The 13,139-nt window shown below is 47.0% G+C and overlaps 1 protein-coding gene across 1 annotated transcript in view; it reads left to right on the top strand.

Moving 5' to 3' along the window:
• Positions 1 to 366: 366 nt before the first annotated feature.
• LOC139265969 (retinol-binding protein 2-like) overlaps positions 367 to 13,139 on the top strand; it is a 56,003-nt gene continuing 43,230 nt past the window's right edge. The window contains exon 1 of the mRNA XM_070883625.1: positions 367 to 439. Within this exon, the coding sequence (XP_070739726.1) occupies positions 367 to 439 (73 nt within the window). The remainder of the gene's footprint in view (positions 440 to 13,139) is intronic.

Raw genomic sequence — 13,139 nt, 5'->3', positions numbered from 1 at the left:
ATACTCCTCAATGCAGCTGTTACCAGCACACTGAATTTGCCAAGCGGCACAAATGTCGGCGCTTGCGGCTGCAAACCCTTTAGCGCACCTCACGATCCAACCAAATTTCTCCCCCCCCCCCCCCCAGCCTTTGTAAGTTGAGTTGGTTTATGACTTTGCCATTTAAGCAAAGATGAAAAGAGCTTGTGCAACGGGTAAGAGTTTTGCAATTCCCTTTTGTGATAACGCTTTCTAATCTGTTGAACTATGGTCTTAATGATATTGCTAGGAATATAAGAGCAAGAGCATTCAGTATACTGTCCTGATAGACCTTTCAACAAAGAAGATTTGCTTTTCCTTGAGTCTTTGCTGCAGAAAACAGACAAAATGCCAGCAGATTACAACGGTACATGGGACATGATAGAAAATGAGAATTTTGAAGGCTACATGAAAGCTTTGGGTAAGTTTTTACTGCTCTATAGAATTTACTGAAGGACTGGCAACCATGAAGATGAAAATGTTCTCATTTTTATTTTAGTGATAGATCTATGCACAGAATAATGGAGTTGCAGCCTATAAACTTGAAGCCATGATAATGTGGGAGGAACACAACTCAAGACCTGTGTGTGCCTATAAGTGATCAATGGCACCAATTCTGTTTAATGTCTGTAATACAAGTTCCTTTAATTCTTGCTTCTCTTCATGAAAATGCCTTACATTGTGATAAGCTGCCTTGCAGGAGAACAGCTTATGGGTAATGAAGAACAATGGTAATTAGGAGTTTTTCCAAGATAATAAAAGAACCAGGGCATATATCTTCTAAACAGGTAATTTATGTGGGTAACACTTAAGGGCCTGAAATTGGTGGACTTACTGTGCGCTACTGTCGAATATTCTTGGTGGTCTTCCTGGTTTCTGGGTGCTCTCCCCTCCGAGCGAGTTTGGTGAAGTCCTCGTGCCGGCGGGCAGAGAAGACCGCTGGGGACCGTCCGTTGGCGTATGCCGGCGTGCAATGCCCACAAGAGTCCTCCCGCATTGCCAGCTTGGTCCAGGTGGTCCTCCGCTCCAGCAGGGGAAATGATCACTACGTGGAGGCAGGTCTGACCTCAATGGTAAGTATGAAGACCTGCAAAAAAAAGTTAGTCCACTTTTCTTTATTTTTTTTGCAGGGATTTAGGTGGATGGGGTCCCCTGAAGGATTTCTAGTGGGGTTTTTATATGTTTTGAAAATGTTTAATTTTATCACTTCCCCCCTCCCTGAGCCCAACTTAATCCTCGGCGGTACTTTGCCGAGGATTGCATTTGCCACCGAGAATGGGAGCTACCGCCCGCTGCCACCCAGATTCGGCACATAAGACCCATTTTTTCTACCGGGCAGTCTTTCCCAGATTTTTTCATGAAACTTCCGTCCAAAGTACCGTCAGGATCTCAGCGGTCCATGAACGGTACTTGGGCAGAACTTAGCTTTCACCAATTTCGGGCCCGAAGTGTGGTACAGAAAATGTTGCCACATGCACTATTTGTAGTCTACTTATGAGTCAAGTTAATTATCGGTTTATAAAATGATAAACTTAGTGATGATTTATCTCATTTGCTGTTTGTGCGACCTTGCTGGTGTAAATTGGCTGCTGTGTAAGCCTACAAAACAACGGTGACAATACTTCATAAAAGCAAGTAATTGGCTTGTGAAGCACTTTGGGATGTTCTGACAACATGAAAGGCACTATAAAAAGTTCTTTCCTTCTAAATTAATGCAAGTCAACCATTAGCATTTTGGCAGCCGGATCCACATATCTCCGTTTACCGGCAAATATATCTGCAAACTAGAATACTCTCGCCTTATCACCGCTACTTTAGTCGTCACTGCTAATAGAAGTAATTCCCATCGCTGTATACTGCAGGTGGGAATTATTGTAAAAACAGGAATTCCTGTGTCAAGCATGCAGTGGCTGGAATCACTTACAGTAGCACCATGGGGAGAGGGAAGAGGGAAAACAAAGACAAAAAAGAGAAGAAGGGTTGTAGCTTAAAACAGTGCTTTATGAAAGAAGAAAGGAGATTCTAGGGGCAGCACTTGTGGGTGAGAGGGGAGAAGCTGGGAGTGGTGCTTTGCGTGGGGGCAGTGGGAGAATTTTAGCATTAACTGAGGAGGAGTGGGAGGTTGTAATGCATTGCTTCATGGATTCTTTGCTTAATAATTCATAGCAACACATTGCTAGTAAGAACTAATTGGTTTATTAACAAATCACACTACACCTTATTAGTAAATCTAATAGGCTCACAACTGCATACCTCATCGTGGATGACCTAGACCCAACTGACTGGGGTTTTATTGAGTCATGTGAATAGCACGTGTCTGGCTAAGCCACTCACAATGCAACAACTCTACAACTATTTTGGGTTAAAACTTTGAATCAAGTGCCCCCTTTTGTAAGGGCACAAAAATCCACAAATTAACTAATACACGTTAAAGGGAACCTTGCCAAATCAAATTAAATTAACATTTTGTTCCCTGTTGAAATTATGCACTCCAGTCCCTCCGGTGCCCACCTCTCACAGAAGGCCACGAGCATACCGGTGGACACCATGTGCTCCATCTCCAGGGACACTCTGGCGCAAATGTAACCACGAAAGAGAGGCAGGCAGTCAGGCTGAATGATGCCCTTGATCACCCGCTGCCTGGACCTGTTAATGGCCCCCTCGGCCATGCCCAGGAGCAGTCCTACGATGGGAACCCCCCCGACCTGCCTGCCCCCTCTGCACAGGGTGCCCAAAGACCAAGAGCGTGGGACTGAAGTGCAACCAGAGATCTAGGAGCAGCCCCTTCAAATAATGGAAGAGGGGCTGCAACCTCACACATTTCATGTAAACATGGAACACGGACTCCTCCAGACCGCAGAAAATGCAGGCGGCCTGGGAGTTCAGGAACTGGCTTAAAAACTTATTATACAGGACTGCTCCGTGCAACACCCTCCAGGCCAAGTCCCCAATAGATAAAGGGAGGACTCCAGCATAGAGAGCACTCCACTGGGGACCCCTACCTCCTCCGGATGACAACAGCTCTACAAATAGTTTTGTAAAACAATAAATCAAGTGCCTACTTGTTAAAGGAGTACTAAAACCGACAAATTAGAAAAATTAAACTTTTAACATTAGTGGATCAAATTAAAATTTGGTTGCCGGGGGTGATGATGCACTCCAATCCCTCCAGTGCCCACCTCTCGTGGAAGGCTGCGAGTGTACCAGTGGACACCACGTGCTCCATCTCCAGGAACGCCCTGGCTCGGATGTAACCGCGGAAGAGAGGCAGGTAGTTGGGCTGAATGACCCCCTTGACCACCTGCTGCCTGCACCAGTTAATTGCCACCTTGGCCACGCCCAAGAGCAGTCCTACGAGGAGGCCTTCCGACCTGCCCGCGCCCCTCTGCACAGGGTGCCCAAAGATCAGGAGAATGGAACTGAAGTGCAACCAGAATTTGAGGAGCAGCCCCTTCAAATAATGGAATAGGGGCTGCAACCTCACACATACAACATAGACGTGGAACACGGACTCCTCCAGACCGCAGAAATTGCAGGCGGCCTGGGAGTCCATGAACCGGCTTAAAAACGTATTATACAGGACTGCTCCATGCAACACCCTCCAGTCCAAGTCCCTAATAGATAAAGGGAGGACTCCCGCATAGAGAGCACTCCATTGGGGAACCCCACCTCCTCAGGATGGCAACAGCTCTACAACTATTTTTAGTTGATCTGTAAATCAAGAGCCCCCTGATTAAAGGGGCGCACTAAAACTGACACATTAAACAAATTAAACTTTTGACAAATTTAAATCAAATTATAATTTGGTTGCCGGGGTGATGATGCACTCCAGTCCCTCCAGTGCCCACCTCCCGCAGAAGGCTGCGAGCGTACCGGTGGACACCACATGCTCCATCTCCAGGGACACCCTGGCTCAGATGTAACCATGGAAGAGAGGCAGGCAATCGGGCTGAACGACCCCCTCAACCACCCGCTGCCTGGACCGGTTGATGTCCACCTTGGTCATGCCCAGGAGCAGTCCTACGAGGAGGCCTTCCGACCTGCCCGCTTCCCTCCGCACAGGGTGCCCAAAGATCAGGAGCATGGGAATGAAGTGCAACCAGAATTTGAGGAGCAGCCCCTTCAAATATTGGAAGAGGGGCTGCAACCTTACACATACAGCATAGACATGGAACGCGGACTCCTCCAGACCGCAGAAATTGCAGGCGGCCTGGAAGTCCGTGAACCGACTTAAAAACCTATTGCATGGGACTGCTCCATGCAACACCCTCCAGGCCAAGTCCCCAATAAATAAAGGGAGGACTCCCGCATAGAGAGCACTCCATTGGGGACCACCGCCTCCGCCGGACGGCAAGATGGTGCGCCATGGCGTGTCCGGACGGCAAAGTGGAGAGTATGCAAGAGCAGCCCATATAGGAATCCCCTCCGCACAGAACTGAAAGGCACGGAGGGGATTTCCCGGAGGAGGCTCAAGTTGTGAGGCGCCGGCTCCCGAGGGACGTTTCGGGGCTTGGAGCCGATGAGGAATTCCGTCTGGACGGGTTCAGTTCGGACGGGACCATTCCACGTGCTTGAGCATCCTCTACAAATATTGGCCAGGACACTGGGGATAACTCCCCTGGTCTTTTTTGAAATAATGCCATGGGATCTTTTATGTCCACCTGAGAGAGCAGATGGGGGTCTCGATTTAACGTCTCATCCGAAAGACGGCACCTCCGACAGTGCAGCACTCCCTCAGCACTACACTGGCATGTCAGCCTAGATTTTTGTGCTCGAGTCCCTGGAGTGGGCTTTGAACCCATATCCTTTAGACTCAGAGACGAGAGTGCTCCCCACTGAGCCACTGAAACAGAGAGCATACTCGCAGGTGCATACATTACAGAGGGAGCATTAATTCATTAATTTAAAGAGGTAGGGGGACGGGGGGGGAAGGGCCGGCATGAACTGTGAGGGGAGAGAAGAAAAAATACCAGGTTGAGTACAAGACAACTACAAGACAAATGAAGGGAACAGCACAAACCCTTGTACATGGCCTTCTTCGACCTCACAAAGGCCTTTGACACTGTCAACCATGACAGATTATGGAGCGTCCTCCTCCGTTCGGCTGCCATCAAAAGTTTGTCACCATCCTCTGTCTCCTCCACGATGACATGCTGGCAGTGATCCTGACCAATGGATCCACCACAGACCCAATCCACATCCGGATTGGGGTCAAGCAAGGCTGCATCATCGCACCAATGCTCTTTTCAATCTTCCTTGCTGCAATGCTAAATCTCACCCCTAGCAATCTCCCCGCTGGAGTGGAGCTAAATTAGAGAACAGAAGGGAATCTGTTAAACCTCCGCCATCTCCAGGCCAGATCCAAAGTCGCCCCATCCTTTGTCATTGACCTACCAACCTGATCTCGCCATGTAGCACTGCTCCCCCAATCATCAAAATCCATGAATTGGCCTTGGACAATGTGGACCATTTTCCATACTATAGTCTACTATCAGCAAGGGCAGACATCGATGACGAGGTCCAACATCACCTCCAGTGTGCCAGTGCATCCGTCGGTCGCCTGAGGAAAAGAGTGTTTGAAAACCAGGACCATAATCCGACACCAAGCTGATGGTCTATAGGGCAGTAGTGAGACCTGCCCTGCTATATGGCTCAGAGACGTGGACTATATACAGCAGACACCGCCAGCGCTGCCTCTGCAAGATCCTGCAAATCCATTGGCAGGACAGATGCACCAATGTCAGTGTTCTCGCTCAGGCCAATATCCCCATCATCAAAGCATTGACCACGCTCGATCAGTTCCGTTGGGTGGGCCACATCGTCTGCATGCCCGACACAAAACTTCCAAAGCAAGAGCTCTACATGGGGCTTTGACACAAGAAGCGAGCCACAGGTGGGCAGAGGAAAGGCTTCAAAGACACCCTCAAAGCCTCCTTCATAAAGTGCCACATCCCCACCGACTCTTGGGAACCCCTGGCCCACGACTGCCTAAAGTGGAGGAAGAACATCCGGGAGGGCACTGAACACCTCGACTCCCATCGTTGAGAACAAGCAGAAACCAAGCATAGACAGCGGAAGGAGCGTGTGTCAACCCAGGCACCCCACCCCACCCTTTCCTTCAACCACTGTCTGCCCCACCTGTGACAGAGACTGTAGGGGCTAGAACCTCCACTTTTTTTACATGCTTAACGCCCACTTAACGCCCATTTTACCGCTGAAATGACGTATAATGCCCATATATTGCCCATTTTGGCACAAAATGGAAACTGACGGGCATTTTTAGGAAACTTATCGGCGAGCGTTATTTTCCCAATGGGCTTAACGCTGGGAAAGAATATTACCACCCGCCACTTTTTTGGGGCGGAATCAGCAGAATGGGCAAATTAAACGGCCATAATATCGCACAGCATTACTTTCTGCGTTGAATTAACGCCGAGATTCAATATTAACGCCCGCCCACTGTTTTTTGTCAAAAAGAGTATATTTACCTAAACTAGCAGCCATGCGATCATCCAGCGTCAATTTCCCCACCTCGCAAACATATCGCCCACAATATCGCTCGCCCAAAAAACTACCCACAAAAAGTGGAACTAACCAGAACGAACGCCAGCGGTGTGGCTGGCATTTGTGAAATCCCACTCTTACGTGAGGAGCTGATATCTGAAAGATTTGCCTGAAAGAGCGCTAATGTGAGTGACAACGCTGACACACTGCTGTGTGTGCGCAGCTCAGACATCAATGGTGCCCTTCACCGTGGTGCCAGTTAAAGTTTACGTTGATTGATGTTAAGTTGTATTTAACCCTTTCATGGTAAGGAATCACCAGTGTGTAACGGTCCAGCTATCTGAGACAATGCGCCACAAGGTTATGTTCAATAATAAAAATTTTATACAACATTGGTCTGAAATCATGTATCACAGCCAATAACACCCAACCCCTGCCACATCCCACTTTTTCCATCATTGACATAAATCACACATTCAACATGTCCAGCAACAGAGAATACAAAGGCAAAGCAGGAGCGAAGTCCCCAGCCCCCATACATTGCAACAAATTGCATAAACCCAGATGGAGATATAACACTTGCACCTCACTTTCCTTCCCCCCTCCCCTTATTCTCCCCACCTCTACTCCTTCCCCTCCTCGCTCCACGGCGCCTGGCAATGCCTCATTGGAGGGGGGGATGAAGGCAGATGAGTTTGTTGCACGGGTACTGGAGTGGGGGGGTGCCGAGGGGGCAATATTCTCTGATGCAGAAACAGGATCTTGGTCCTTGCTCTCATCTGTCGTTCGCATTGGTGGTGCAGAACCTAGGGGTGGAGTGCCGCGCTCGGGGATCACTGGGAGGCCTGTGGCTGCAGTGTTCCTGGCTATCGCATCCAGGGACTCCGCCATGCGCAGAATGTACTCAGTCATGGTGGCCAGCTGTCGGGATATACCCCCCCCCAATGCTTCGATGAGCTGGTCACCAATGTCTACAGTCCTCCTGGACAACTGTACCATCTCTCCGCTCTCATGTCGCGCTTGTGGAACAGACCTGCTGTGTCCACAAGGTCTCTGCGGGGTCAGTGCCATCCTGGGGACAAATGGGGTGCCCTGTGGCAAGATGCTTGGGGCCGATACCTCCAGAGTGGAGGTGGGAATGACCGGAGGACCGCTAGATGGCCTTGGGGTGGAATGGCTTCTGGAGCGTAGTGATGCAGGTTCTTCGAAGTCCGCGCTCTCATCTGTGGAGAGCAGACCCAGCGGATTGACGGGTGAGAATCGGAGCCCCTCAGCACCATATGTAGTAGGATTGTCCACCGATTTCTGCCTCCACTCCCACCTTCTGGCTTCTGTGGTCTTGCCTGGGGCGGCGCTGCTGGCTGAGCGGCAAATCACAAATTAGGTTATTAGAGGAGAAGGGGGTGCCAGGATGACAAGGTGAGTCCAGCACTACACACAGCATATGCAGACAAAAGCACCACCACTATCAAAATCATCAGAGACATCACATTTCATGACTATCAACACATTGTGCATTGTAGTGATTTTCATTAGGCCAGCATTATTTCTATGAAATTTTAGAAATCATCTATCATATATGATTGTTCGGATATGAGTGGGTGTGGCATCTATAGACTTTATATCACGCAATGATGTAAGCTTTACTCACGTGGCATCACTTCAGGGTCTGCAGATGCGTCCGTGGCTGTCCTGGGGTGCATTCCCACGAGTGCTAGCATACGTTCCTCCATCTCAGTGATGTCGCTGGTGACTGGTGGCCCCCCACCCCGCCGCCCCCGTTCGCCTCTGCACCGACCTCATCGTCAATAGCTTCTTCTGTAAAAGGTGACAGGACGACATGACATGAGATCATTGCGTGATATCATTGCTAGGTACTGTCACAAACACAGATACAACACATAACCGAAAGATGTAATCAGGATTATTATGATAATTATCATTCTTTACCTCAAGACGTACACCATGACCGCAGGCTTTGAGTAAAACATTCTCGGTAAAAGTGCAAGACCTCACATCTGCTGATAGTCACTCATGACTGTTACAAATCAAATTATATAAATACATAAGTACATGTAAATCAATGTAATACTTACTCTTGTGGATCTCACAAGGTCGTTCCATCGTTTGCGGTATTGGTTGCCCTCACGCAATTCTTTGGTCGCCGACGAGACCACCTCGCCTATCTCGGTCCATATCTTCTGGTCTGCCTTTGGAGTGCGCTTCCCATGCCCTCCCTGTGTCAAATCACCCCAGCGTAACGCGACCTTCTGCAGGAGGGAGGCATTTGCCTCGTCCGAGAACCTCCTGGCTCTTTTGCGCCCTCCAATGTGCTCCTCTTCCACCTCACTGCTCTCTCCAGCATCAGTCTCCACAGCGTGCTGTGATGTGTCCTCCTCTCTCTCTCCATTATAGACCAAATTCAGTCAAATATGTGGCTGGTAACAGCTACTTTTTGTTTGCCTACTTGCTGTGAAGCTCTAAGTTTTCCCTCCTTCCTCCCAAAGCAGCCACACCACACCTAGCCACGCTTTCAGTCCCTCTGCGCTCCCTCTCTCTCTGTCTCCTCTTCTGCGCATGTCATGGTGATCCTTGATCTCTCGAATCACGAGAATCGAGCGTTGCCATGCCGTTGCTAAGGATGGTCACACTTTACGGCAGAAGGTCAAAAAAATTTAACGCTACCACCCATTTTATATCGCTCGCGGTAAAACCCATTTTCAAAAGTGGAGACTAGGTGGTTTGAGAATGGGCGAGAAGCCAACGATTTGAAAACCCTTTGTTGCCGCCATGCCAGAAATAACCACAAAAGTGGAGGTTCTAGCCTCCAGTCTCGCATTGGACTCCTCAGTCACCTGAGAACTCACTTTTAGAGTGGAAGCAAGTTATCCTCGACTCCGAGAGACTGCCTATAATGATGATGATGATGATATTACAGAGGGAGCATTAATTCTTTAATTTAAAGAGGTGGGGAGCAGGGGTAATGCCTGCATGAATTGTGAAGGGAGAGAAGAAAGATTACCAAGTTGAACTGAGGGAAAGAGGGAAGGAGAGTACTAGTTTGAAATGTGGGTTGGAAAAGGAGAGAATGTGAGCTGGGGAGTTGGATGGTGTAAATTATCTTTGTGAACTGGGTCTAAAGTGAGTAATACAGTGAGTGTCTCACCTCCTAACTCCCCAAAGCCTTTTCACCATCTACAAGGCAGAAGTCAGGAGTGTGATGGAATATTCACAACTTGCCTGAATGAGTGCAGCTCAACTACACTCAAGATGCTCGACACCATCCAAGGCAAAGCAGCCCACTGGAGTAGGCACTGCAGCAACTCACCAAGGCTTCTTCGGTAGCACCTCCCAAACCCACAACCTCTACCACCTAGGAGGACAAGGGCAGCAGGCGCATGGGAACACCATCACCTCCAAGTTCCCTTCCAAGTCGCACACCATCCTGACTTGGAAATATGACGTCGATCCTTCATCATCACTGGGTCAAAATCCTGGAACTTCCTCCGTAACAGCAGTATGGGAGTATCTTCATCACGTAGACTGCAGCAGTACAAGATGGTGGCTCACCACCACCTTCTCAAGGGCAATTAGTGATGGTCAATAAATGCTGGCCTTGGCAGCGACGCCCACGTCCCGTGAACAAATAAAAAAAGTGTTACAGTGAAATAGAGTTGGGGTAGGGCGGATAGACAAGAGTGACTGTTGAGCTAACTTGTGAGCAAGTGATGGTCTGGTTAATCTGTTGAAGCTCCAAGTGTCACTCTTGTTTTCATTTTTTTAAGATTAAACATCTATCAATTGTGAAGTATAAAATTAATTAAAATTGACCAGGATATAAAATATTTTGGGGAGTTTGGCCTCTGACACTCCTCTCTTCCCTTCCCCCCACACCCCCCACCCCAGAAATATCCAACCAATTTTGTGCCTTCAACATTCGGATTCTCATTCCAATTTTTATTTACATTTCTTTTCTCCAATACATGGAAGGAACAACGTGTATTTCTACAACTTAGGTTACAAAGCCTCTGTATCCACATGTTTTCACATGGAATAGGCTTATAATCAGGCTGATCTTGAGTTGTCAACTTTTTGCAGGCTATGTCTGTGTTCTTGAAGCTACTGCTCAGCTTGCATTTGTTTTCTAGATTGGGATTTATGTATATTGCAGTTATTTGACCTAGATCATTCGCCTTCATGTAAACTTGTCAGTATGTCCTTGGTCACTTCTTAACGCAGTCAAAATACAAAAGTGAATTGTTGAAAGAAAAATTATAGTTTTGATTTAGTTATAACTTTAGGAAGAACATTTTCGAATAGATCAGGCCTGCCAGGCTAAGAATGCAAACTTTTTGTAAAAAAAAGATTAGGTCAGGCCAGAAGGGTGTATATTACAATAGGTGCTTATTTGGAAAGTTTACCCTTTTAAAATTCACACAAAATGCTTCAATTGTCTGAAATATCCTATTTTGCAATGATCACGTCTCCTGCGTAATTTATTGCAAACAATAAGCCGAACTTCTGCATTGGTACACTGGCATTACAGTTAGAATGCAAAAGGTATTGACAAAATATTGCTTCATCTGCTAAATATTCTCTGATGGTCATAATAAATTGCTTCATCAAATTTGTATTCACAAGTAAATCAATGGCATTGTTTTACCTTTCATTCACCATGAGCACTCAGTAGGAAAGGAAGCAGCATGTACTTTTTGAATTTATGAAAAGGCAGATGTAGATTACCTTTTGGCTTTGCTTTCACAATGCACAAGCTAAGCACTTAAAGGCTTTTGTGGTATGCTTTCTTCAAAGGCTTTTTTCACAGGGAAAGAAGACTGCGGAGTGAGGACGTGTGATAATCTGTGTCAAGATTGACAGGTAGCTACTTTACAAGAACAATTCTCGGTCTGAACTTGACTTCTAAGGATTGAAACCACATGAATAAACCATTTTCTGAAGTGTTCAGGCAGTCTAACTTCAAGTGCATTTCTTCTGAGTGCCAACACACAGAAAACATGACAACAATTCTATTTTTATCAAATCAATAAAGTTTTATACCCTTTGTCACGTGGTTACTTGTGGACCCATAACTGTCAGGGCACACTCTAAATTAATCAATGGACTCCAGTGACATGATCCACAATACTTGGCAATTTCTCAGTTTTTTATTGTTCATTCCCAGGATGTGGGCATTGTTGGCATTGCCTCCTTAAGTAGACCTTGAGAGAGTTGCATGGTCTCATTTGCTACAGCATAACCCTGCCTGTCTCTGCCATTTTATCTTCCTTCTGCTCTTGTCTGCCTCCATTCTAAGGGCACAAATATGGGATTATCCATGATGAACCTCATGGTTAAGGCTCCATGACAGGAGGGTGGGAAGAAAATTACTTCCTTTCCTGAAACTGCTGAAAGTCAGCTTGCAAAATCATTTCTTAGTTGCACAGCTAAGAACAGATCTTTCCAATCACTTCAGTCAAAACTGATCTTTCGGACAAAGAGTGTGGATATTCAAAACTTCTGAACTCAACCACTTCCTGATTTAGCAATTCCTGTTGATAACTTACCTTTCTTCTCGACAAGCTCAACTTAAGTCTAATGTAAATGCCAGCATTTCTGAGACAGCACCTATTGTCTTCATTATCCTGTTTGTATACATGCATACATGCAACCCTTGTACATGGCGTTCTTTGACCTTAGAAAGGCCTGCGACACTGTTAACCGCGAGGGACAATGGAGCATCCTCCTCCATTTCGGCTGGCCCCAAAAGTTTGTCGCCATCCTCCGCCTGCTCCACGACGACATGCAAGCCGTGATCCTGTTGTGTATGCAATAACTGTTAGACTGAGTACTGTTTAACTCCAAGAGGTATGATCTTGGCTCTACTTTATTAAGGCCCAAAGTGATTAATATACAAAATGGTTGGCCTTTTATACTTGGCTGCATACAAGATATTAACACAGTCTTTTACAAATTGAGACGGTCCGGTGTTTTACGCTCCCAGGTTGACTGTTTCAGTTCAACTCCAGCCTTGGGTGAGTGTTCAGAGTCTGTTGTGACTGGTGGCTGGATGGCTGACCTGGTCGGAGTGGCAATAGCCATGTCGGGGATTGAAAGTCCATTTTCATTGAACATGTCAGTGATTGAAAGTCCCGATTCACTGATGACCACTGAGTCCTCTGATGACTGGGGGTAGGTTGGTTGGTTGTCGATTGTCTCTTCCTCCGACTGTCCTGATTCGTCTGTGTGCCGCAGCTTTGTCTGATCCATATGTTCCATAGAAACATAGAAACATAGAAAAATAGGTGCAGGAGTAGGCCATTCAGCCCTTCGAGCCTGCACCACCATTCAATAAGATCATGGCTGATCATTCCATTAGTACCCCTTTCTTGCTTTCTCTCCATACCTCTTGATCCCTTTAGCCGTAAGGGCCATATCTAACTCCCTCTTGAATATATCCAATGAACTGGCATCAACAACTCTCTGCGGTAGGGAATTCCACAGGTTAACAACTCTCTGAGTGAAGAAGTTTCTCCTCATCTCAATCCTAAATGGCCTACCTCTTATCCTAAGACTGTGTCCCCTGGTTCTGGACTTCCCAATCATCGAGAATATTCTTC

This window comes from Pristiophorus japonicus, chromosome 6 (assembly GCF_044704955.1).
Source record: "Pristiophorus japonicus isolate sPriJap1 chromosome 6, sPriJap1.hap1, whole genome shotgun sequence".
Classification (NCBI taxonomy): Eukaryota; Metazoa; Chordata; class Chondrichthyes; family Pristiophoridae; genus Pristiophorus; species Pristiophorus japonicus.
The sequence above is the reverse complement of the archived record's forward strand: the minus strand, read 5'-3'. Positions and strand labels throughout refer to the sequence as shown.